This window comes from Mustela putorius, unplaced genomic scaffold, assembly GCF_011764305.1.
Source record: "Mustela putorius furo isolate JIRA1106 unplaced genomic scaffold, ASM1176430v1.1 tig00000596_pilon_pilon_pilon, whole genome shotgun sequence".
Lineage (NCBI taxonomy): Eukaryota > Metazoa > Chordata > Mammalia > Carnivora > Mustelidae > Mustela > Mustela putorius.
The window spans coordinates 15,045,556-15,069,046 of record NW_025421428.1 but is presented as its reverse complement, the minus strand read 5'-3'; the positions used below and the strand labels follow the sequence as shown (position 1 = coordinate 15,069,046).

Genomic DNA, 23,491 nt, shown 5'->3' with positions numbered 1-23,491 from the left:
TGCCGCGCTTCACACTAATTTGGGAGGAAGCGAACTCTGAGTCACGCACACGTGTCTCCCAATGTGGGCTTAGAGCTGGCACAGCCCAGCGCCAGGAGGGGGAGCACGGCTCCCGGGGGACACCCAAGTCCCCATCTTGGGGACTCCGAGATACCTCCAGGGCATGAGCAGGGGGGCCAGGACAGCCGGCACACGGATTGAGGCCCACTACTCCCCCAGCGCCCAGAAGACAGCGGCGTGCCCAGTCCACAAACACACACACAGGGCCCAGAGCCCGGCTGACCCGTCTCGGCACACGTGGGCCTGTGCCCTTCCCCGTCCTGTCCTTCCCTGGTGTCCCTTTACTCTCTGTCTGCCTGCTGCTCACTTTCTCAGGCTGGGGGACCCCAGTCCCCACAACCCCCACCTGGAGAAAGGCACGACCTGCCCCCAGGAGCCTGGACTCCACAGGGGTCACCGCCTTCTCTCTACCTTTTACCTCCCCCTCCCCACCACTCAGGCCCTTGTTCCCTGTGGGGGACCCCAGGTGACACGGGGAACGGAATCAGACAGCCCCGGCCCACTCACAGTGCCGTGGGGGAGGCACAGCCATGAGTCTTGGACCGGGAAGGTGAGTGGAAAAAATCAGCAATTTTACTCCCCAACACTAGCTCTTCCTTGGTTGGATCGCGCAGCCGTGCCGCAGTGAGCCCCAGACGGACGCGTCCCTGGAGCAGCCTCACGGCATCCAGCATCAGCTCCCGGGGCCACACGCCAGCGCCCGGGCCATGCCGCGACAGCGCGAAGCCAGACGCTGCCCAGACTGTGCGTGAGGCAGCGGGCCTCGGGGCTCAGGTGGGATAGAGGCGCGGCGGCAGCTGGGGGCACAGGGATTTCGGGTCAGAGCCGGGGAGCGGGGGAGGAAGACTGGGAGTCCGTCAGAGAGGCCGGTGGGCAGCAGGCAGGAGCCCGGGGGCAGGAACAGCCGCTCCCGGGGGTGACGGGCTCTGCAGGGGTGGCTGCGCTGGTTGAACAGAGTGTCTGGGGGGAGCTGAGGGGTTTGGCTTTAGCCCCATGTCCCCCCTGTCCCGGGCCCACCCAGTCCTACTGCGCAGGTCCCGAAGGTGGCAAGAATCCTCCAGCCCTGCCTGGGCCCCACCAGCCGGGGCCCTGGCCGTTTCCCCGGCCCGTGTGTCCTCCAAGTCTATGTGTTTGCAATGAACCCAGGCCGCCAGCTGGGGCAGGGCAGGGAGCAGGTGCTGGGGCAGAGCGGGGTTGCCACCTTGTCCTGCCCTCATTATGGAGCCACGAACCCAGCCCTGCCCATGAGTCACGACACAGAAGAGGCGGCAGGCCCCAGGAGGTCTGAGCCCGGCAGCCCCACACAGGAAGGACCCGGCGCGAAGCAGTGAGCTCCTCTGGCACCAAGCCAGCTGCCTCTTCAGCCTGGCCGGCATGGGCCGGGGCACGTCCATGGTCCCTGGTCCCCCTCTACTGTGACAGGGCGCTCTGTGTTCGTCATCGGCAGGGAACCCCCACGTGCAAAACTCGGGCTAGCCTGCTGTCCCCACGGCCTCCCTCACGGCCCCTAATCTTCCCCGGACCCCCTCCAGAGTAGGGATCCCCGGTGGTGCTTGCCCTCCGGGGCTCTGGGGAGGGCCCTGGGTCCTGTGCCGGTGAGCAGGGACAGTGTCCCGCTCTGAAGCCTGTGCATCTGCTGGAGCCCCGGGGAGAGAAACAGAGGGGGGAAGAGAAAGAAGGGAAGGGCCCTGGGGCGGTTCTGACCCGGCCACACTGAGATCCGCCTGCGCTGGCGGCCTCTCCCATGGGGCCCAGCGATGTCCACTTACTAACAGTTACAGCTGAGTGGCTCTGAGGGCAGCTGTTCCCGATCCCCCTGCTGCGGGGGCCTGAGCCTCTTCTGCTCAGCGGAGGGGAAGGGGCGCGCCTCCCGCAGGGACCCCAGTCCTGCCTGCTCCTCTCCGCACCCAAAACCTGGGTTTGAGGGTCCCCAGGGGACCGAGAGCTGGGGACTCCTTGCCCCGGGAGCCCCGACTGTCAATCACCCTGCGGCAGGGCGGGCAGGGGTCTGTGCTCGAGCCCCCGCACCCCACCCCAGGCTCCAGCAGCGCAGGACTGTCTTCCCACTTCCCAGTTTGTTGTGTGAAATAATATTTGGCACTGCTCGACTCCAGAGAAGCAAGCCCGGCTCCCTCCTCTGTTTTCAGAGGAGCAGAGACCAACAGCCCAGTGGGGTCCCCTGGGGTCCTGGCCTCTTCGTCCTTCCAGCAGCAGCCTGGTGCCCCCCCAATCCCCAGGGCCCCCGAGGGCACTGATCCCTGGATGCTTCTCAGGGTCCCTCGGCCCTCCACTCAGATGCCTGGGGGAGAGGGGAGGGCGCCGATGCTGACCCGGCCTCCAGCTGCGCCCCCCCACCCCGCAGGCTGAGTTCTGGCCCGGCAGGCAGCCGTGGAAAGCAGCTGGTCAGGGACACGCAGGCCAGGAGGTGGCCACATGCCAGGCCCGTTGCCTTCACCTGTGGCTCTCCCCACCCCAGCCCTTCCCACAGTTCTTCTCGTGGGGGACAAGGCAGTCGTGTCCCCGCGTCCCCCTGTACCTCAGGGGACAGAGCCCAGCTGCATCTCCCTGAGCCTGGGGGTGGGCAGGGCGGAAAGCCTCCCATCTGTGTTCCAGGACAGAAGGCAGAGAAACACTTATGATGACAAAACTCCCCCTCCATGTCGCTGTCTCATCACAGTGCTGTTTGCGGGGTGACTGGGGCTGTCATCACCCCTTCCTGTGGCCCCCAGCTGTGAAGCACTCAGATCCCTAGGTCTATCCCCCAGGACGCTAGCGCCACGTGCTCAGGTGTCCAAGTGCACGGGAGGGTCAGCTGCAGACCTGTTGGGGGGCGGGTAGGGAGCAGGAGGTGGAGCGGGGAGTCCCGAGCCCCAGGCCTTGCCTGGCCCAGGGGCACTTCTGCAGAGTCCTGCTCTCCTGGACCTCAAGACCTGGCCCTGCAGGCAGTGGTGAAGGTTACCCCGAGACCTCAGCTGCTCCCTGGAAGTTTTGTGAGTTCTGGCTCTGCCCTCCTCCCCCTCCCGGCTCTTCCCCATCCCCCCAGGAGAGGCCGAAGCAGCCTCCTTGACCCACGTGGGCTGAGTCCCTCCCTCCCTCCAAGGCCACAGCGTGTGAGGCTGCAGTGACTCACTGCTGGTGGCTTTATTTCTCCGGAGACGGAGAGCAGGAAGCCCACAGCCCTTCCTGCCCACTCGCAGCCTGCCAAGAGTCAGGGCGGCAAATCACAGCTCACCCCACAGAGTCTGCCCTGGGGCCTGGGGGCTGCAGATGGAGGGCTGGGGGGACGGAAGGGGCTCCAGGATAATGCTGGGTGTGGTCTGCCAGAGCCCCCAGCCTCATGGTGCTGGGGGACAGCCTGCAGCCCCAGAACCCCAGGCCAGGCCCCTGTCCCCGGAAACACCCTGACCAGGTTTCCATACATGCAGAAGGGGACCTGCCGGGGCCGGGCGGAAGCCTGCCTCCATCCTCCACCTTGGGAATCGGTGATGGGGGAGGGGACATAGGCACGGAGGATGAGAAACGGACAGAGGTAGCAACTCTAGGGGCCCATGTCACAGGCATCCAGGAAGTGGCCTCCAGCAGCCCGGCTTCCCTGGCTCCTCCTCCCTGAGCTAGGACTGTCAGCTCCGACCCAGGCTGGGCCTCCCTGCTTGTGAGTCCCGATGGACGGGGGTCTCAGCTGATCTCAGCCACCCCCACCTCCAAACACAACCCTGGCCCCAATAAGACCTAGGAGCACAGCCTGTCAGCATGAGGGGTTCACGAGAGGGACAAGGCCACAGCTGAACCAAAAAGCTTGAAAAAAAAAGCTCTTCTCGCTGTGCTCCTGGCACAGTGGCTGGCAGGGGGCAGCAGAAAGGTCCCTCCAGGTCCCCACCGTGCCCATTCCTCAGTGCCCCCCACCCCAGCTGTCTGCTCCTGGAACCCTGGGCAGCCAACACCGCACCTCCCCGGCTCTCCTCCAGTCCCCAAGCAAGCAGGGGTAGCATCACCTGGAACCCGGCAGGAGAGGTGCAAACCAGTGGCCCCCTCCCCACCCAGGAGCCCCGTGGACCCTCCAAGGGCCAGCCACACCCACCAAGGCCCTGTGCCTCCTCTCTGGGGCATGCAGTGAGAAGACCTCTGCCATCCTCTCCTGAAAGCAGAGGGATGTGTGGCTTCAATTATGCCAGCCGCAGACACTGGCATTTACCGACGCAGCCAGAGGCCCCCGGCCTTCTCCGGGTGACAGACGCCATTCCTGCCCACGTTGGAAAAATCTCTGGGGCTGCTGTTCTCAAGACTTAACGGAGTCCCAGGGAAGCAGGTGCCGAGGGGCTGGCGCTGGCCTAGGAAGATGCTCAGAATGCAGGTCCAGCTCTGTGTTCCAGGGGGGCAGGGGCGCCCTGGCCACAGGCAGAGTTCTCCTGACCCCTCTGTCTCCCCAGAGAGGGATGGGAAACTTTCCTGTGGGTGCTCTGGGTGGGCTTGTCATTACGATATGCAGTCCCACAAGGGGAACCAGGGAGCGGGGAGCCTGGCTACTGAACTCTCGACCTTGACGGTGAGTGGGCAGGTGGGGTCTGCTCGGCTCTCCTCCCGATGGGAACGCAAGCAGACGTGCTGGGGTCTGGTGGGACGTTCTGCTTCCGGCGGTGGGCACAGCGGTCTTAAAATCCCTTTCCACACGCTTTGGCAGCTCCTCACTGTCCTTACACACTGACCTTGTTCACAAATCTGACTTTTCCCAGGTCAGCTTCAGCCAACGATCATCCCAGGGACTCAGTCCGCGTCCGACCCTTTCAATGCGTGTGCTAGGTGCTGACGTCAACCGCTGCACCGCAGGGGGACACTGGGCCTCACCCAGCTGCTCCCGAGCTGGGCGGGGAGGGACCTGCAGGTGCCCCGGGGCCATGGAGGGCGGCTCGGGTACACACAGCAAGGAGAGCCAGCTCCTTCCCCAGCCCTGCAGGCTCCTCCGCTGAGTCCCTGTGCTTGCAGTGAAGGCGGGTGGAAAGGCGCCTCCCTTGAGGCTGACGGAGCTTAAGTGCCGGGTGTTTACCCAAGACAGCTATTTGGGGAAAAGGCAGAGAAAAGCAACATTTCTTCCCGCTTCCTGCCAGCTCTCCTGGTGTATGAATTATTCCCGAGAGCTGGTTCTGCGGGTCTCTTACCGAAAGACTCATGTTGGTTTTCTCCAGCCAGGAGAATTGGAGGTGAGGGGCCGTGGTCACCCTCCCTAAGGGACCACGGCAGGAGCCTGAAAGAAGCTCCCTCAGACAAGAATAAACGGCCGCAGCCAGAGTCTGGAGGACATCGGCCTTCAGCCAGACTCCCGGGCTCCACCGCGGCTTGCTTCTGGCCTTGTCCCCCAAGTCAGCCGGGCGTGGAGTGGGGCAGGGGGCGGGCACCCGCCTTGGGGAGGCCAGGCCGTGGGCGGTCTTTGGGAGGACTCCCCGCACAGAGCTCCCCGTCCCATCCCCCGGGCCCCCTGCAGGAAGGTGCGCGCCCCCTCGCCCAGCCCCCTCCGAAACTTCCCCCGCGGAAGCCCGGGAAACCCGGGAAAGTTGCAGGGCAGCGGGCGGCGCGCCGGCCTTCAGCACCGCGGACAGCTCCGAGCGCGCGGCGACCCCCGCCCTACCTGTCGTCGTTCTGGAAGGACGGGTCTCCCAGCAGCAGGTCCCGGAAGCGGTACCGCGGCGGCAAGGGCAGCACCTCCGTGTCCAGGTCGCTCATCTTGAAGCTGCCGGCGTCCGGGCGCTCGCCGTCCCCGCCGCCCGGCTGCCTGCGGGCACACACCAGCGCCCCCTCAGCCCGCGCCCGTGCCGCGCCCGCGCCCCCCCCCCCCCCGGCTCCGCCTCCCGCAGACCCCCGCCCGCCCGCGGGGTCATCAGCGCCATCCGCGGTCTGTACCCCCACCCCACCCCCATCTCTCCCACACGTCCCCCCGTGGGGTCAGCAGGAGAGCGGCCCCTGCCCACATCCCCCCAAGTACCCCCTCCACTCGGAGCCGGGTCAGCTTCACGCAGCCCCAACCTGCCCACCTGACCCCACCCCCGGCCCCCTGCAGGCCCCTGCCTGCTGGGTCAGTCATGCACAACTCCCCCCCCCCCTCCCTGGACCCACCACCCCTCCCCTCTGCATCCCCTTCCCCTGTGCGTCCCCCTCCCCTTCCAAAGACCCCTGCCTGGTCAGCCCACAGCAGCTCTCACCCCACCTGCACCCCCAGTCCCCCTCCCTCCCCAGCCCTGCCTTCTGCAGGCCCGTCACCCACACCGGCCAGCTTCCCCCCACCCCACAACTCCACCCTACCCACCAGGCCTGTGGCCACTGGAATGCACAGCACCTGCCAGGGGCTCACTCCAAAGCACACAGGGAGAGGTTTGTCAAGTCCAGTTCAGGGCCATGAAGCCCGCCCAGCAGCCCCCTCCACAATCCTTGCTGCTAAGGCTGTCTGCTCCGTTTTCCTCCAGGTCCAGAACACCCGTCTTTGACCCGGAGTCCTCCTCCCAAACCCTCAGGCTCCTGGGGAGGGGGAGTGCCTGACCAGAAGACTTAAGAGAGGACCTTGTTCTCGGCCTCCCTGGGGCCAAGGGGCTTGTCTCAGATCAGAGCCTAGGAGTGGGGTGTCACTTGGGGAGGGCTGAACTGCCCTTGGTGGTGTCCACAGGATTCAGAGACCACAGAGCCCCCTGCCCCCATCACCTGAGTGGAAGAGACCTGACCATGCTGGCACAGGGGGTTTGGGGCCAGACTAGGTAAGCCAAGGGGGTCCCTGGAGTTGCAAGCATCTTTCGGGGCTCCTGACCCTTCCCCATCCGCCCCCATCACCACATCGGAGTGAGTTCTGGCTAGTTACCCGTAAAAGAAGTGTGGGCAGATACCAGCGCAGCCACCCCCATGCTCCTGGCCTTCTGGGGCAGCAGCTCCCAAGGCTCATGCGCCCTCTCTGCTCACCAGGCGAGAGGGTTACTAGCCACCCCTTGAGCCCATAACCTCAGAACAGCTTGGTGGCTCCTGACCCAGCAGGACAGCTGCACATCTCTTAACGGGATGCCTCTGTGGCACAGAAGTGCAAACAGGGACCCAGGCTCCCAACCTCAACCAGTACCCTGGACTCCCGGTCCTCTGGCATCAGTGGACCTTCCAGGGCAGTCCAGCCCCAGGTCACCCCTTGGTGTTGCTTCCCAGACGGCCCATGGTGGGATGTTTGGGAGAAAGCAGGACTCCTTCCCTTGCAGCCTCTACCTGCGGGGCTCACCTCCCCAGGCTCCTGTAAGAGCCAAATCCCGAGGAGGGCCACACCACAGCTGTGGTTCTTTAGAGTCGGGGGGCCCTGGGCTGGGCCTCCTGGGCCCCTTCTAATCTGCTCCAGGGAGAGCAGAAGGAGCTGGGGACGGTACCCTCACTTTAGCAACCCTGTTCCCGAGTATAAAGCAGGGCTGGCAGGAGGGCAGCGGGAGGACGCAGGAGCTGGACTTGGCCTCCAGGAGGGCACAGGAGTCTGCTGACCACACTCTGTTCCCTGAGCTGGAAAATTGAGGGCAGGCTGTGCCCAGAGGCTGGGAGCGGCTGCGGGGTTGGGGGGCACTCACCTGGAGCACGAGATCCTCTCAGGCAGGCGGGCGGCCACCTAGAAGCCCTCCTCTCCTTCCTCAAACCCAGAAGGCCAGGCCCACTCCTTGAGCCCCCAGCAAGGGCTCGTCCCACGCTCCCTGTGCCCTGAACACGCAACAGGGGCGTCTCGACACCCCCACCCCACAGGTCTCAGAGCTGCTCGCCTCGGAGCACTCCCAGGCCAAAGCTGCAAGTGGCAGGCGCGGGCCTGACACGCCCGCGCGGTTTTCCCATGTTACAAGGTCAGCCCCGAGGATCTGGCAACGTTTGAAAAACAACATTTTCCTAATTGCATCAGTGTGGCTGTGTGTTTTTCCTTAGTCACACGCTGGCTGGGCTGTGGGGAGGTGCGGGCAGGCAGGAGGGCAGAGCCTGGGGGCTGTAATTTCTGTTTGGCCCCTCTCTTGCTGAAAGCCTCCTTCAGTGGCAGAACCCCGAGAGACTGCCAGGTCCCTGGGCAGGGCTGCCCTGGATTCCTTCCCAGAGTTGAGCTGCTTTGGGCCCTCCACCTCTCCTAACCTCAAGGTCCAGACCTGCAGGGTCCGTGGAAGAGTTCAGAGGGGGGACTCCGCTGCGTGGGGGTGGAGGTGGGGGCAGGAAGCGCACCAGGAGCCGGCAGGCCTGGCTTCCCACTCCTGGGGTGGGTAAGGGTGTGTTGCCTTCATCCCCGATGGTGCCGCAGGGACACAGGACACTGGAGTCAGTACATGGGCACCCCACAGGCCTCCTGGCACCCTGCCTTGTTCCCCCAGCAGAGCTGAAAGCCCAGGACTGTTTGTTGTGCTAGCTGAGGGCTGGGGCCCCTGGGGTCTCCTGGAAAGTGGCCCATGGCTGAGCCACGCTCCCTGAGGCACTGGAGTCCGGTAGAGACCCCTCCCCAAGCCCCAAGGCACGTGTCCCTGAGAGCTTCTGGGCACCCGGGAGGCATGCTGTTCCATCCATGCCGCGGCTGAGGTGGTCTGGGTGGGGCAGGGACAGGACCCTGGCTTGGCTGCCCAGACACATTGTCCACTGCCCCCTTCCTGCTCCCTTGTCCCCGCCTGACCTGAGGAGCCTGGGGGGGAGAAGCCTGGGAAGTCCGCGACCGTGCCCGTTGTCTTTACATCTCCTGTGACGTGGCCGTACCAGAGGACCACTGATTTCTACGAGCACCGTGTGCTCTGGCGGCCCAAGGAAGGCTCCCATCTCCCCACCCCTCACATGCCCTCAGGACAAGCCTGGGGGCCCCCTCTGTGGGACCTGCCAACCCTGGAGCCAGGGCAGAGTGGGGGGCGTCCCTGCTCCTCCTGGAGACTCTCAGGGCCCGTGGGCACCAAGCATGAGGCCCAGGCAGCAGCAGAGGGGTCGGAGGGCTCGAGCAAGGCTCAGGCTTGTCCATTCAGTTCATGCTGGGCAGCCCCAGTGGAGTCACCACCCCTCTCTGAGCCGCAGCTTCCTCATCTATAAGTGAGTGTGCCTCCATCCTCCCAGGCTGGTTGTGAAGGGGTAACAGGGAGGTGAGTGAGACACATACGGCGTAACCCTGGCACAGGACGGCTTCGTCTGCATCAGTGTCTAATTCCAGGCTGACTGGGCAGCGTCTGGCCAAGTTCCCATGGATAAAGGTTCCGACCCCAAGCGTCAGGTTCCTGGGGTGGCCAACACCCCATCCTGCCATTTCCAGGTCAGTTGGAGGCCTCTCTGGGAAGCTGGGATTTGTGACGCTGACCCCAGGCAGAGAGGCCGGGGACGGGAAAGGACGTGTACATCCTGACACACAGCGAGTTCCATGCGTGCGCTTTCCTGCTCCCCAAACCCGCAACCCTGCGGGAGGAGAGCCTTGGAGGCCCGGCGGGGTAGTGGCTGGGAGTCCCGGAAACAAAGAGCACAGAGCCAGGACTCACAGCACCTCTCCTCTGAGGTGAGGACCCATGGGCTCATGGATCCCAAGGACCTGAAACACAAGAACAGGCCACGGGGGAGAGAAGCCAGGCTGGCCTGATGCCGGAGCCTCCTGCTACCAGCAGATGTGCTCGCTGCCTTTGGGTGGTGAGGGGAAGCCCCGAGAGCCAGGAAGTCCTGCTTCTCTGTCCTGCTTGCATCGGCCCCTTTGGCGCGCAAGGAGTCAGTCAGCAGGACCACGGGAAGGAAGATAAATGGTCAAAGCCCTGTTCCTCCCACCAAAGGCACCAGGACCTAACGGTCTTACGCTCTGTTTCTGCCCCCTCAGTCAGACGGCCCCATAGCCCAGAAGGCAATGGAACCTTCTCTGCTCCTCCATCGGGGCTGGCCCCAACCTGTCGCTAAAGTCACACTCGCACGGAACCGACGTTGGCATCAGCCCGTCTCCCTTAAGACTCACTGTACAAACAGCCTGAATCGGCTGTTCACGATGGGATCCAGGAGTCGTTAATGACCAAAACCAAATGCAGTTTACCTAAAAAGAACGTGCAACGTACTTTGTTATGCCGAGAAATTCAAGGACGCAGTCCATCTGGGTCACATTGGCAGGTACCAAAAAAATGTGTTAAGATCCAAAACCCACTGATACGTTCCACAGAGGAAGACACACCCCCAACTTAATAACAATAAAAGGAACCTTCCAGCGATTGAGGCCGATGTGGTGCCTGTGGCCTGGGATGCCAGTCGGCCTGGTATGACCGGAGACCCGGCCGGCCCAGGAGATAAAGACAAGAGCAAGAAGAACAAACGCTGAAAAGAAACGCACGCGTCTTCTGGCGTGTGGCCAGCACACCCAGAACCCCCGAGAGAATCAACTCAGGAGCTATTCGTACAAACGGGAGCATCTCGTCGCCGGGCCCCACCTGAGCACATCCCACAAGCTGGGAGCGGGAGCAAGAACACAGCGGCGAGCATCTCGGGCAGACCCTGCTTGTGGCGGCCGCACGGACCCCTGGGGCCGAGGGGACCCCAGGGGAGACCCCCTCGGCACGCGGACGCCGGCTGGAAGCCGTCGCTAGCAGGACGAGGAGGTCATGCTCCCGACAGGTCCACAGCGCGTTCCCCGGACAAAGCAGCAACTCGCTCCCATCAACACACGTGGTCAATCTCTCAAAATGTAACAAACTGTTTCCGAAATTCAGACTGAAATATAAACAATAAACGTGCAACCCAGGCCAAGACCAGCCTCATGGCTGCTGGCACAAGCAGCAGCCACGGGAGCTCTGGGGTTTGGCACAAGGACACGTGGCAGGGAGCCAGGGTCATGCGGGGGTGGTGGGCGTGGTGGCCCTCCCCCCCCACCAACCGCGGTGACGGGACATGGGGACGTGGGCTTGGCGGGGTAGGCGCTGGAACGCAGGTACACGGGCTGGGGCGAACACGAGACCCCCACCTTGCGGCCGCCCACGGAGGAGACTGGAACAGGACGCCGGGGAAAGCTATCTGGCGTGGAGGAGGCCTCTAACATGTGACGACCACAGAACGTCGAGAAACGGAGCAGAGGGCAGATCTCCAGGGACAGCCGCCGCCGGCAGCAGCAATCCCACCGGGTCCCCTGCGGGACCGCCTGCAGGTCGCAGAGGAAAGGCACACGGGCACAGACGGCGAAGGACGGGTGCGTGGCAGGTCAACGAACACACCCAAAGTGGTCAGCGTTCACTGGAGAAGCTTTCCGCCCCTCTGGCGTTCGGGGACACAGAGCCCAGCACGGGCACATGCTGGTGGCCGCGTGTGGTCCAAGAACGTCCAGCACGGGGAGGGTGTGGGGCGGGCTCCCGTGCCCGCCATGGGGACGCGAGTGGAGCCGCTGGGAGCCACGCCCCGGCTATGAGGGAACAGTGGGGCTGTCCCGCCTGCAGACGTGGCCCTCACAGGGACTCACACTGAAGACAGCCAACTCCAGTCCCAAAGAACTTCCACAGGAGGGCGTTTCATCTGGGCACCCAGCTTGTGGGCACAGACTGTCCCCACTGTGCGGTGACCTTGGTTTAGGGGCAGGAGCAGGTGGAAAGACCACGTCCCACCCACAATGCCACACGAGGAGCCCGTGTCTCATGAGCTTGTTGCTGGAGGCCAGGAGGCCAGGACCGGCCCTGCCCCCGGTGTCCCCAGGCTGGAGCACCCGTCCCCTGGCCCTTGTCCTGGGCCCACCTCTGGGCAGGCCTCTGGGGAGAAGTGCCCTGCTCCTCATGGCGGGCGTGGGGCATCCTGGGAAAACACTCCCCCCCCAGGGCCGTTGTAGGGGTCCGGATTGCTGACCGTGCTAATAATGGACTGTCCCAGGGCCCACAGTGAGTGGCAGTTTCTCTAAGGGACACAGTGCCTCTCCTATGACGTGTTCCTCTGTGGTTCAAACTCAGTTCAACATTCCCAAGGAGTCTGGAGAGCCACGCCCATCAGAGGCACTTGGGATGGGGAACGTGTGCACGCGGACGTGTGCACAGATGCATGTAAGCACACGTGGGTGACGACGCCCGTGTGCATGGGTACGTGTGTGAGCGCGACCCCACGCGCCCCTGCTTGGCATCCAGGAGAGCCCTGAAGTCACTGCAGCGTTGTCGGGGCGGGGGGGCAGCGGAGAGCCGGGCACGGTGCCCGGGGAAGCGGACAGCCACGGAGGGCTAAGTGCTTCCTCTGCTGATAATTAAAAAGCCAGAGCCTTTCAAGCTCCTCAGCAGCAGGCCGGCAGGCGTCTCTGGGGAGCATCTGCCCTCTCTCCACAGGGGACGGGGCTCTGACTCCTTGCCTCGAACGGCTGGCTCCCCACTGCCTCCCCCCTGTGTCGAGTTCCAAAGGGAGAGCTTGGAACATGTCATTGAGCTGAATTCAAACTGGAGTCACTCAAACGGACCCTTCCCAGTAGCTTTCTCCATGCACAGAGCTAATCCGGAGGGCAGGCAGGAAGGACCCGGTGTGCTGGGGATACTGAGCCCGACATCCACCCAGAAGCCACGGGGATCTGCAGTCTCCAGCCCGCTCACCCAGCTGGGCTCGGGCCCACCTCTTAAGAAAGCCCCCCGTTGCACACGCCAACAAGGACATGTCATGTCCTTGTCCCTGGTCCCTCAGGGACGGCTGGTGGGTCCATGTCCAGATAGCCAGGCCCAGCACTCCCCCACTGGGTGCCCACGACCCTTAGCTGGTCCTGCCCGAGAGCCACGTCCCATCCGCTGGCCAAAGGTGCCCGAGGACCTGTCCCTCCAGTCCCCCTGATGGGGGCCCTTAGGAACCCATCGGGACAGCCAGCCCGAGGTGGGAATGTGAACTCGCCTCTGTCATGGCCGGGCATGGGGGCTCCCCCAGAGCATGGCTACCCCATCTGTCCCCGCCAGGCCCTTGCTCAGCCCACAGAGCTGGCCACGGGGCGTGCCCCCGAAGGCTGCCCTGTCCTGCAGAGGTGTCCTCACGAAACAGAAGCCCAGTGGGGCTGTCACTCTGTCCACGCATGACACCTCACTCCTGGCAGGTCCTCGGCTCTTTGAGTCTCGTGCACTTGGCGTCCAAGAGAACCCAGTGCTGGGTGGCTCCCCTGTCCTCTGACACCTGCCAGCGCCTCCAGAGTCACGTTCCTACCAAAACCCTCAGGGTTCCCACAAGGACTCCACACCAGGCTGTCAGCCTCTCCTGGGCCCCAGACCCCTGCCGGCCTGGCGCTGTCATGGTTACTGCAGGTACAAACCCCGAGCTCTGGTCACGGTCCCCACGGGGGCAGTCGGAGAGGTGGCTGTCACTTGGCTGGGGGATAGACAGGTTGGTCAACTTCCCCAAGCCTTGTCACACCACACCCGTGTCCCACAGGGTCAGGGAGGACCTTTTGGGGCCTCCCGGTCCCCCAGGTCCTCAAGTGCTGGCCCCAAGACCACAGGAGCCCGTCTCCCCGCACCGCCCAGCGCAGCGGTCAGGGGCGCCCCCGCAGAGGCCGAGCTCCACCTGCTCTCCTGCCCGCTTCCCGCCCTGACCACTTGTGAGAAACAGGAGCTTGTGCTCTGTCCCCATGCAGTGTCCCTAGCGGCTTGGCAGGGGCAGAGCTGACAAGGATGCTCGCCCCATGCCTGAGCCACAGTGTGGGCAGCGGACACCACGGCCTCCATGCTGCTTGGGACCCGGCATGGCCCCTTCCTGCAGCTGCCCAGCAACCCAGAGCTGAGTCCTAAGGTTCTGGGTCCCCTCCGCTAGCAAGGACATGGCCTTCTTTTCAGGAAACCAGCACCAGCTGAGGTCCCCAGCAAACAGCCTCTGGCTCGCTCGCTGTCAGTGTGTCAGGCAATATCACGGGCCAGCAAGAGCCATTGCCTAGGGTGGCTGGCGTGTCCGGAGGCCTCCAGACCTCCCTGCCCCCCATGGGACAGCCCAGAGCAACAACATGGCGGACTGTCCACTACGCCCCCCAAGGAAGGTCTGGACGGCGTCACAGACTTCTCTGGAGCGGCTCTCAAGGGACTCAGTCCAGGCAGCCGGCCCGGCCCCGCCTCCATCCCCCACAAACATTTTAAGCTCACCAGCGTCTACTGTGAGCCTCACCTCCTGGGCAAGGCCCCTGGCTCCGCGGGGGAAGACCTCGGGGAAGGTGCGGAGCAGGACCCACCACAGGCACGGCCCGAAGAGCTCATGAGCCGACTTGACCGCCTGCGGCGTCCGGGGCAGCTCCTGAGCCAACACCCATCTCGAGGTGTCCCCAGACTCCCCCACCCCCCCCTGCAGCAGCAGGCAGGGCCCCGCTCCACATTCCAGGGGCCCCACTCTCCTACTGCAGTGCACGTGTGTGACACGCGCACACACGCCCAGGCACGCACACACCCGCCCATTAGGCCCCTTCACGCATAAGGCTCCGTACACACTCAGGGAGACATGCCCGGGGCACAACTCCGGGGCTTGTCTGGAGAGAAGGCAGGCAGCCCTCCGAAGAGCCTGCAAACCCCCGCTTCCTCCGGCAGCCCGAGCAGAACCCTCGGAGAAGAATTCACACTGAGTCGCTAACCGTCCGTGGGGAGAGGAAGTCACAGTCACAGAGCCGACCTCGGCCACGCTGCGGGTTACTCAGACGCAGACAGGCGGACCAGCTGGCGGGCGCACGGACTGGCACACTTAGTGGCCGCGGGACAGCTGCGCGTGAGGACACAGGTCACGCCCTCTGACAGAAGCACAGCCTCCAGCGGCCACCCCCACCTCAGTCTCCTCACTCACCGCTGTCTTTCCGAGCTGCTGCTGCAGACTCCCCTGGCTAAGGCAGGCCCAAGTCCCCTCCAGCCCCCTAGGCCAGGAGGCCACCCTCGCGTGGCCCGAGCTGGACTGGACCTCAGGTCCTGGGAACCTTCCCCTCAGGCCTAGACCACTTCCTGCTGCCCTGGAGGGACTGCTCCCTAATATGGGCCTGGAGGGCCGGCCGAGACCTCTGGCCAGGCACGTCCCTGGCAGGACGCCAGCCCTGGATCTCTGCGCCCTCTGCCATCAGGGCCCACAGGAGGCCACGGCAGCCCCAGTGGGGAGGGGTAGGGCTGAGGGGAATTGGCAGTTCTGGGAAAGGCCACAGGGCTCGGACCAGAAGGCTAGCACTGGCCAGCTCCGGAGCAGGACTGGCCTCCCCAGGCCTCTGTCCCTTCCATAACAAGCGTCACCTGCAGGACAATGACCTCTGTACTCGGGGGAGGAAGAGAATAAAAAGGGCAGTGCCCGTTGATCTGACGGGCGGCTCGAGCCTGGGAGCCTGGGACCCCACCTCCCAGGGCTAGACCCAGGGTCCAGGCACCAAGGTAAAGATTCCTGCAGCCCAGCGAGCCGAGAGCCCTCCCCAGGACCTCTCGTGCTTGACCTCGGAGCCTAGAGGCCGGCCCCCAGCAGCAGCAGGCAGGGGTACCCGCAACCCCCCCCCCCCGGCCCAGAACCATAGCGCCATTACCGGTACCATGCAGCCCCTCTCAAGACAGAGCCTCACCCAAGGTCTGGAGAGCGCACCAAGCCAGGCCCCTGGACTTCAGAGCTGACCCTGCTGTGAAGCCTGGAGCAGGAACCTCCCCAACCCAGGCCCCCAATGCACCCAAGAAAGGTCTTCCTCCTCCCAGCTAAAGCCCGCGTCCCCAACCCCGCGGCCTGCCCTTGCTGCTCCCACTCCAGTCCGGCCTCACCTTCGTTGGGTGGGGGTGGGGGGTGGTCCTTACCCAGGCCAACTTCTCCTGTGGCCTCTCCATCTAGCCTGACCTTCTCCTGGGGGTCCTCACCGTCTCCCTTATCCCATTCAGCCTGACCTTCCACCCGGCACGGCCTTCCCTGGCTGGGGACAAAAACCCCAGCAGGTCTGCTGGGGCTCTGCCTTCCCCGGGGCTCCCTGAAGCGCTGTGCCCTCTGGGCCAGTCACCTGGTAGCACAGGACACGTGGCATCCTGGGACACTGCGTGCGGAAGGAGGGCCGACCGTCACTGGCTCCCAAGCCACCTAAAAGCTATATCAGAAACTACTCTCACATTGCTGCGCAAACCGAGACCCAGAAGAGAAAGGACAAGCCGAAACATCCAACAATCAAAAGCCAGGATTCCTGCCTTTGATGTAAGAGCACACCTCCCTCCCGCACCCCAGTCTGGGTCCTTCCCGGAAGGACGGCCCTCGGCCCCCCACTTCCTGGCGCAGTACCCGTCTGCCATGGCCCACTTGGGGGCCGCAAAGCCACGTCTCCCACCCCCCCACCCCGCTGCAGGCGTGTACCCCAAGGGCCCTTCTTCCAGCTTGGGTGGAGGGAGGCTGGGAGACCAGCGTGGCTCCAGCTCCCCAGCCCGCGAGGGCCGCACCTCCCTGCGCCTGGGAGACGCTGAAGCCCCACAACTAAAGATGGCCGGGCCAGGACCACCTGCGCGCGGAGAGCGCAGACACATAGACGCCATCCGCGGCACCTGCGGGTTGTTGGGGTGAGTGCCCCTTTGCCGTGGCCGGTTCCTGCTGGAGTGCTCCTGTCCCCCCACCCCGGTAGGCGGGGGAGGGCGCTCGCGGGCGCGGGCCTGGAGATGCACCTGGGATGTGGGGCTCTGGGACGGGTGTGGGGAGGGTTTCGGGTGTAAGGGTCCTGGGAGGGGGCGCAGGCGGGGACTGGGGTCCCTCCACCAGGGGACAGGCGCGTCAGCGGTACCTGCGGGCGCATCTGCCGTCGTCGAACACGAAGGTCCGGTTGGTGTGGCCCCTGCCGCGCGCTCCCCGCCGCGCCCCGCTGGACGAGCCCCCCGGGACGCGCGACCCGTCGGGGAGAGGCATGCGCGGCGGCAGCGGCTGGGATCCGGAGCGGAGGGAAAAGCTGCTTCGCCTTAGCCGGAGCACCGCACTTTTCTCCCTCCGAGCAGAAGAAAGCCTGTTCCGGGGTGGAGGTCGGGCGCCAGGCGGGGCGTGTCCCCTGCCGGCGGCGCTACGACCGGTCGCACGGGCGCATCCACACCCGGGGACCCGCCCCCTCCACCGATGGGCTCGGAACCCTCGCTGCGCTTTAACGCTGTAAACCCCCAAGGACGCACGGGGCTCCTCGCTCCTGGGGGGAGGGGGCTCTGTCCTCCCAGTGACACCGCCCGCGTCCCTGGAGGCGCAGGTGGCTCAGTGGGTTAAGCCTCTGCCTTCGGCTCAGGTCATGATCTTAGGGTCCTGGGATCGAGCCCCACATCGGACTCTCTGCTCCGCGGGGAGCCTGCTTCCTCCTCTCTCTCTGCCTCTCTGCCTACTTCTGATCTCTGTCAAATAAATAAAATAATGTTTAAAAAAAAAAAAAAGAGGAGCGGACAGAGCCTGGCGCTCGGGCACAGGACGCCCAGGGACCTGCGGGGCTTGGGCTCTGAGCAGCGCTCCCCCGGGCAGTGAGCTGAGGGGGTGGCGCTGGGCAGGCTGAGGGCACCGGTGCGGCCAGAGGCAGGGTGGGGAGGCAGGCCGGCCAGCCCTGGGCGCTGGGGCGCTGGGGCGGCCGAGGGAGGGAAGATGCCGTCCAGAGCTGTGGCTGGGCACGGTCGGCGAGACCCCTGCCCCCCCCCCCGCCCCACTTCACCGAGGAAGAGCGCCTGGGAAGGGGACATGTTTCGGGGGACAGGCACAGGCGCACTGCAGACTTGCCGGCCTCCGGGGCCGGTGGGTGTCCTCCAGCTCCCCGGCCGACCCGATCGCACGGATCTCCGACGGCAGTTCTCAGACCAGCTGTCCGCTCTCCTCTGGGACCCCCCCCAGCGGGTTTCCTGGCTGCAGAACCTTCCAGAAACTCTCAGCTCCTCCTCCTCTCCCCACACCTGTGGCTGCCCAGCCTCAGGCAACATCGACGGCTCCAGGGCTCGCCCCGTCCAGAAGGCCACTCTACCCTCCTGCCCTCCTTCCCCGGGCAGGGGTAGCCTTCGCCTGCGTCCGCCTCCCTAGCCAGGCTCCCTGCGGGCAGGCCCGGCCTCGCAGGTGGCTGAGCCCAGCTGAGCGGGGGTGGGAGCGGCCCGACCCCCGACCCCCCGGGAGAGGGCAGAGGAGCACCCAGGCCGGTGGACTCCAGCCTCAGAGCCCGCAGACCACGCGCGCTCACCCCTGCCACGCAGCTTCTGCGGGAGGGCCGGGGCGGGGCCGCACGTGAGGCAGGGGCCACGTGAGTGGGCGGAGCCGGTCTGACGCATGCGTGGTGCGGGCGCGGCGTCCCCGGCGCGTGGTTGCGTCCGTGCGGCTGCGCTCATGGCGTCCTGCGGCCCGGAGGCTGCGCTCGGGGGGTGCAGGTGAGGAAGGGGGGGCGCTGGAGGGGTCAGGCGGAAGGCCTCTGCTCAGGGGTGCGGGGCTGGGGACCCGAGCTGCAGGTCCCCATCCGGCGGGACGGCCCGGGGCAGGGCACCCTGTGCAGGCCTCGTGGGGGGGTGGCGGGCCAAGGGGGTCCCTGCCCAGCAGCAGCCCCCACCGTGCCCGGCGGCCCCCAGAGAAGACCGTGAAGGCCCCTGGGTCCCGGTAGGCTTTTCTGGGGTTCACGGAGCTCCACGCTCTTGCCTGTCCTGGGCAGTGGCTCGTCCCCATCCAGCGTCCCGGGCTGCAGCGAGGACTGCGGTCAGGCCGCCTGCCTGGTCAGGGCGCCCCGCGAGCGCCCCGGCTCCGGCTCCAGCCTTGGCCTCCCGAGGAACGTGCTCAGCGAGAGGGAGCGCAGGTGGGTGGAGGACGGTCCTGGGCTTGCGGGGGCCTTGGGGTGGGGGCGGCCGCGGACATCAGACATCAGACTGGTGACGTGGGTGTGGGCAGTGGACCAGGGATGTGGGGGCCGTGCAGTCAGCGGGCAGTTAGCATGCGGCAAGGAAACCCAAGGGAGGGGCTTCCCAGGGCCCACCCGGGCAGCCCCCTCTCTGACCCCAGTCCTGGGCAGCTCAAGGGTGTGCCTCTGGGGTCTCTAGTAGGGGTGGTCCAGGCACGGGCTGGCCAGAGCTGGTACAAAGATCTGGGTAGCCTGTGGCCCACAACCTTGAGGGGTTACCTTGAGGGGTCACCTTGTTCCGAGAGCCACCCAGGGGTGAGCCCGGGGTCCCTCTGAGGGGAGAGCCCGTGGCCGTGGTCAAGGCCGGGTGGGCTGCTGGCCAAGGCCGGGTGGGCTGCTGGACATGTGGCTTGTCTGGAAGCAGGAAGAGGATCTCGGTGAGCTGCGAGCGCCTGCGGGCCCTGCTGCCCCGTTTTGACGGCCGGCGGGAGGACATGGCCTCGGTGCTGGAGATGTCCGTGCAGTTCCTTCGGCTCGCCGGCACCCTGCTTCCCAGCCAGGAGCCGCACACTGTGAGTGGCGTTCGGCCCGGGGCCACACTGCGCGGAGGAGCTGCCGGAGGACATCTCGCCCCCGGGGGGCAGCCAGGGTGGCTGTGATGGCGGTGGGGCGGTGTTCTCTGTTTGTGCCGGTGCCAGCTGTCCGGGCACCGTCTCCCCCAGCGAGGTGGGAGCCCCCGGGAACAAGCTTGGTCCCCGCTTCAGTCCCTGACGTCTCCTCGTCCACCGTTCTGCTCTTCCGGGCCGTGGTCTGCGCTCAGGCTGAGCCTCTCAGATCCCCGCAGGGCAGCCTGTGACGACCCATGGCCTGTGTTTCCTGCGTGTGTGTGTGTGTGTGTGTTGCTTGGCTGTTGTCATTTACAAGGCTTGTTTCCATTGTAGGTTCTGGGTCCGTCCAGGGAGGCGTGGAGCGAGTGGCAGACGGACGTTCTGCCGCAGGCCCTGTTGCGTGCGGGCGCAGCAGAGTCCCCAGACCGTGGCGCAGGAGCCTCCGGCCTGACTGTGTTAGTGTCCTCTGGGGGCTGGGGGGCCCATGGGGGCAGCAGGTGCAGACCGTTCAGGATCTCCCTCTGTCTTCTGTCACCTAGGCCATCAGTTCCTGTGAGCTGTGGGACCGCAGGCGCAGGTGAGGACGAAGCCCCGCCGGGGGCGGCCGAGGTGGTGGAGCGGCCGCCAGTCCTCCCTGGTAAGCGAGAGTGGGTCACAGTGTGGATGGGTTTGGTGTCCTCGCCAGGGGACAGGCCTGGGCTGCAGGATGGCTTCTGAGCCCCGGGCACGACGGGGTCCTTTTCTCAACGAAGTTGGGCACCTACCGTGGTTTCATCATGGCACACCCACGTGTCGGGGTGAACCTCGGGGACCCCATGCTGCTCGCAGCTGCGACAAACAGGTTCACGGACGCCACCGAGAGCCGGGGTGCGGCCGAGGTGCCCGGCTTCTCGGCTGCGGGCTTTCCTTCATCCACCCTGTGGTCCTCCTTTTTTGGGGCACAGCGTCCACGCTCTTGCTCCCTGAGGACAGGCCCCCGCTCCTCGGGCCTCTGGGGGCCCCTGGGTCCCGTCCTCGTGCCTGCTACTGGCCACTGCCGTGCCCGGCTCTCTCGAGCAGCCCCCACACAGCCTGGGCTTCTTGGCGCCCTCGTGATCCTGTGTTCTGGAGCCGTGTGAGTCACAGGCTGCACGGGGAGGGCATCTGTCCTCTGTTACTGTGCAACCGCACACGCAGGGCATTTCCGATGACTGCGTCTGGCTTGTGCTGGACCCCGCAGCCCGGCCGTCTGTCACTCCTTGGGTGTGAAAGACCGCGGGGGGTTTAGGCCCCATGCACTTGACTGCCTTGGGAGCCAAGGCTGCGCTTTCTGATTGCCGGAATGTGCCCATGGAGTGGGGGAGGGGACCGCCTGTCACAGGGGCTGGCGGCCGAGCTGGGGCCTCAGGGGAACTCTGGGAGCCGAGGGCAGGCGTGAGGGTGCAGAGGTCACGCGGCAGGGAGCGAGACCCGAGGGTGGAGGCTGGGGTAGGGACTGTGGGCAGCTGGGGCAGGGTTCCGGATCTGAGCTCTAAGGGCTGAGCTGAGGCCAAGCCGGCGTCTCCTCTGAGCAGCTTCCCTGACCCAAGTTGCCCAGCACCGCGGCCTCAGGTGTCTATCTCTGGGTCATTTGTCTGCCTCCTGCTTCTGAGCTCTCCTGTCACTGTGCCGGGGACTGTGGACGCAGGCTGAGGGCTTGCGGGGAGGCCACCCTATACCTCCCTTCTGTCGTAGAGCCCTACAGCCTGCTGTCCCAGCCCCCAGGCCCAAGTGCTCCCCAGGCCCTGAGGCCGCCCCCGCTCTGGCCTCCCGGCGCGTGGCAGCCGCCTTCCCCGCTGGTGAGTGCAGAGGCTCAGAGCTGCCTGGGCCGGGCGGGGCCCCCGGCGGACGGGGCCGACCCTGTCGGGACGCTGGACACCAGGTGGGTGCCCCGGTGGATCTTCGCAGCAGCCGGTACTCTGCCCGCCCCCGCCCCCGCCCCGGGGACGTCTGTCCCCCCCCCCCGCCCCCCTTGCTCTCTGTGCCTGGGCCGCAGCTGGCTTACCCGGGCCCGTTTAAGCCAGACGCCGCAGTGTGGCTTTCTGACGCGTGTCCAAAAACGTTGTCGTGTTTCTAGCCGGTCTGTGTTTTGGCTGATAGTAAACGAGTTTGTGTTTTGCGAGCGTGCACCAGCTGGGGCGTGGGAAGGGAGTGCGGCAGAGGCTGGAGGGAAACCAGCAGAAGCGGGTGGCGGGAGGGGCCGTCTGTCCTTGGTTCGGTCTGGTGGGGAGGGAGGGGCACACTGTTCAACCTGAGCCTGAAGCCACCTTTGCACTTTGGTCTTGAGCTTTAAGGAGTTGGGCTCAGCTGGTGTCACTCACGATGGTGTCTTCTGATCCCACGCAGGCCCGTGTTGGGATGTGATGCAGAAGAAGGGGTGTCCTGCTTGCTGAACACTGGTCCCGACTGGTGTCTGGGTGAGTGGGGGTGTGCCTGGGTCACGCCTCAGGGTCTTAGCCAGTCTGGGTGAGGGGCGGGGCCGGTGGCTGGGATGCACGGGGAGGTGTGAGTGGGCTCACCTTGCTGTGTGCTACCGAGGTTCTGCTGTCTGTGTCTGGGCCTGTTTTCTCTGTGCTGCTGGTCGTCGAGGTCCCAGGGGTGGGGAGCACGAGGTGGCGCATGCACGTGGAGCGCCTGTGTGAGCGTGGCGTATGGGGCCAGCGGTGGGTCTCCCGCCGCTCAGGGTCTGTGTGTTCCCTCCCCCTAAGCATCCTTGCGAGGGCATCAGGACGGGAGAGCAGGACGTCTGTGAGATGCCATGTGGGACATGGTTTCCCGTGAGAGCATGGCTGTGCTCTCACGGGTCCTCGTAGGTCTCGAGCACGGCCAGCAGGAGTGGATTCGTCTACCTGTTGAGGCACTCGGGAGTCGAGGGTTTCCAAGACGGGCAGGACAGAGAGGGTGGTCTCTTCTGCACCTTGGTCTCGCCGTGTCGGCCGCGGTACCTAGACTGATGCGTCCGCTCTGCTTCCAGGGTCCGTGGAGGGCAGAGGGGCCCGTGCCCCTTCTTGGAGCGCGGTCCGGAGCAGCCTGCTGGACGGGGCCGAGCCGGGCTTCCCAGCGGACCCCGAGCCCGGCCTCCACGAGTTCCCGGATGGCCCCCTGGAGCCATGGGGCTCGGAGGTGGGCTGCCCCAGCCTGGCCCTGGCCCTGCGGGAGGAGGTGGACAGTATCTTCCCCGACTTCTTCCCCTGCTAGGCCCGTGTCGCACATGTCCATGTCGGGTGCCTTGTGGCTTATTTTGGGCTCGGGAGGCAGCTGTGCTGAGCTGTGGCCAGGCTGGCGGGCCACGGCCGGGGGAGGCTGAGGATTAAAGGCGGCGATCCTGTGGAAAGCGAGACTTGGGAGCATCTGTGTAATCAGCGCCATTCACTCGTTCACTGGGCAGATGGCTCGGCTTCCGCGGGGAGCTCAGGCTCCTGCCCGGGGCTTTGTTTCGGCGCCGTTCATGGCCCTGCAGAATCCATGAATAGCCCTGCAGCCTGGGGAGGGCTCCGGGGCTGACTTCTGTGTTCCCGGCCGGCTCCCTGGAGCGGCAGGCATGCGACCCCACCTCTCATGCCCTGGGATTGGTCCGAGTGGCCCTCACGGCCCAGGGGTCTGTTGGGGGAGGCCCTGGTGCTCTTGTCCACAGCCAGAGCCCCGAGGGAAGGACTGGTCTCCCTGTGTTCAAGGTTGGGGGGGGTCCTCTGCACCCTTCTCTTGAGGTGTGGGTGTGCCTGGGACAGAGGCCACCTGGTGTCAGCATCTGGACCCTTCTCCTGGCGGGCACAGCTCCAGCCCCAGCGGCTCTGGACCACTGGGGGCTGGGGAAGGCCTGGGTTACTGGGAGGAGCATCCCCAGCCCCTGCGGTCAGGTGCGGTGGACCCTGCCCTGCCTCTCACCCCTTTCCGTCCAGCAGAGGCGGGTGTGTGTCCCTGATCCAGGCTGGCCAGGGCCTCACTGTTCTGCTCCTGCTCGCACCTTTCTGGAGACGCCCCAGCCCCCCGTGACCCTCCAGCCCAGCGAGTGCTCCGGGGGCCAGAGGGCTCCCTGTTCTCCAGGAGAGTAGGTTCTCCGACTGTGAGTCCTGCGCCCCTGGCCTGGGCTGCCTGCCCCGCACCT

General features: G+C 65.6%; 2 protein-coding genes across 4 annotated transcripts in view; one reads left to right on the top strand and one right to left on the bottom strand.

Annotated features, from left to right (window-relative positions):
* Positions 1–16,886, bottom strand: part of KCNT1 (potassium sodium-activated channel subfamily T member 1) — a 62,530-nt gene extending 45,644 nt beyond the window's left edge. For 2 of the 3 annotated variants that reach the window (XM_045082856.1, XM_045082857.1), the window contains exon 1: positions 5,681–5,819. In XM_045082856.1, coding sequence (XP_044938791.1) covers positions 5,681–5,775 — 95 coding nt within the window. In that variant the 5' untranslated portion in view covers positions 5,776–5,819. Of the gene's footprint in view, positions 1–5,680; positions 5,825–16,711 lie in introns of those variants that run through there. The other variant, XM_045082860.1, reaches the window with a different exon arrangement.
* Positions 16,887–18,221: 1,335 nt separating this feature from the next.
* SOHLH1 (spermatogenesis and oogenesis specific basic helix-loop-helix 1) lies at positions 18,222–22,732 on the top strand. The gene is made up of 8 exons (XM_045082887.1): positions 18,222–18,302; positions 18,578–18,718; positions 19,185–19,332; positions 19,702–19,823; positions 19,908–20,005; positions 21,082–21,268; positions 21,733–21,803; positions 22,361–22,732. The coding sequence occupies exons 1-8, from the start codon at positions 18,262–18,264 to the stop codon at positions 22,582–22,584; spliced, it is 1,032 nt and encodes a 343-aa protein (XP_044938822.1). The 5' UTR covers positions 18,222–18,261; the 3' UTR covers positions 22,585–22,732.
* The last annotated feature ends 759 nt before the right edge of the window (positions 22,733–23,491 follow it).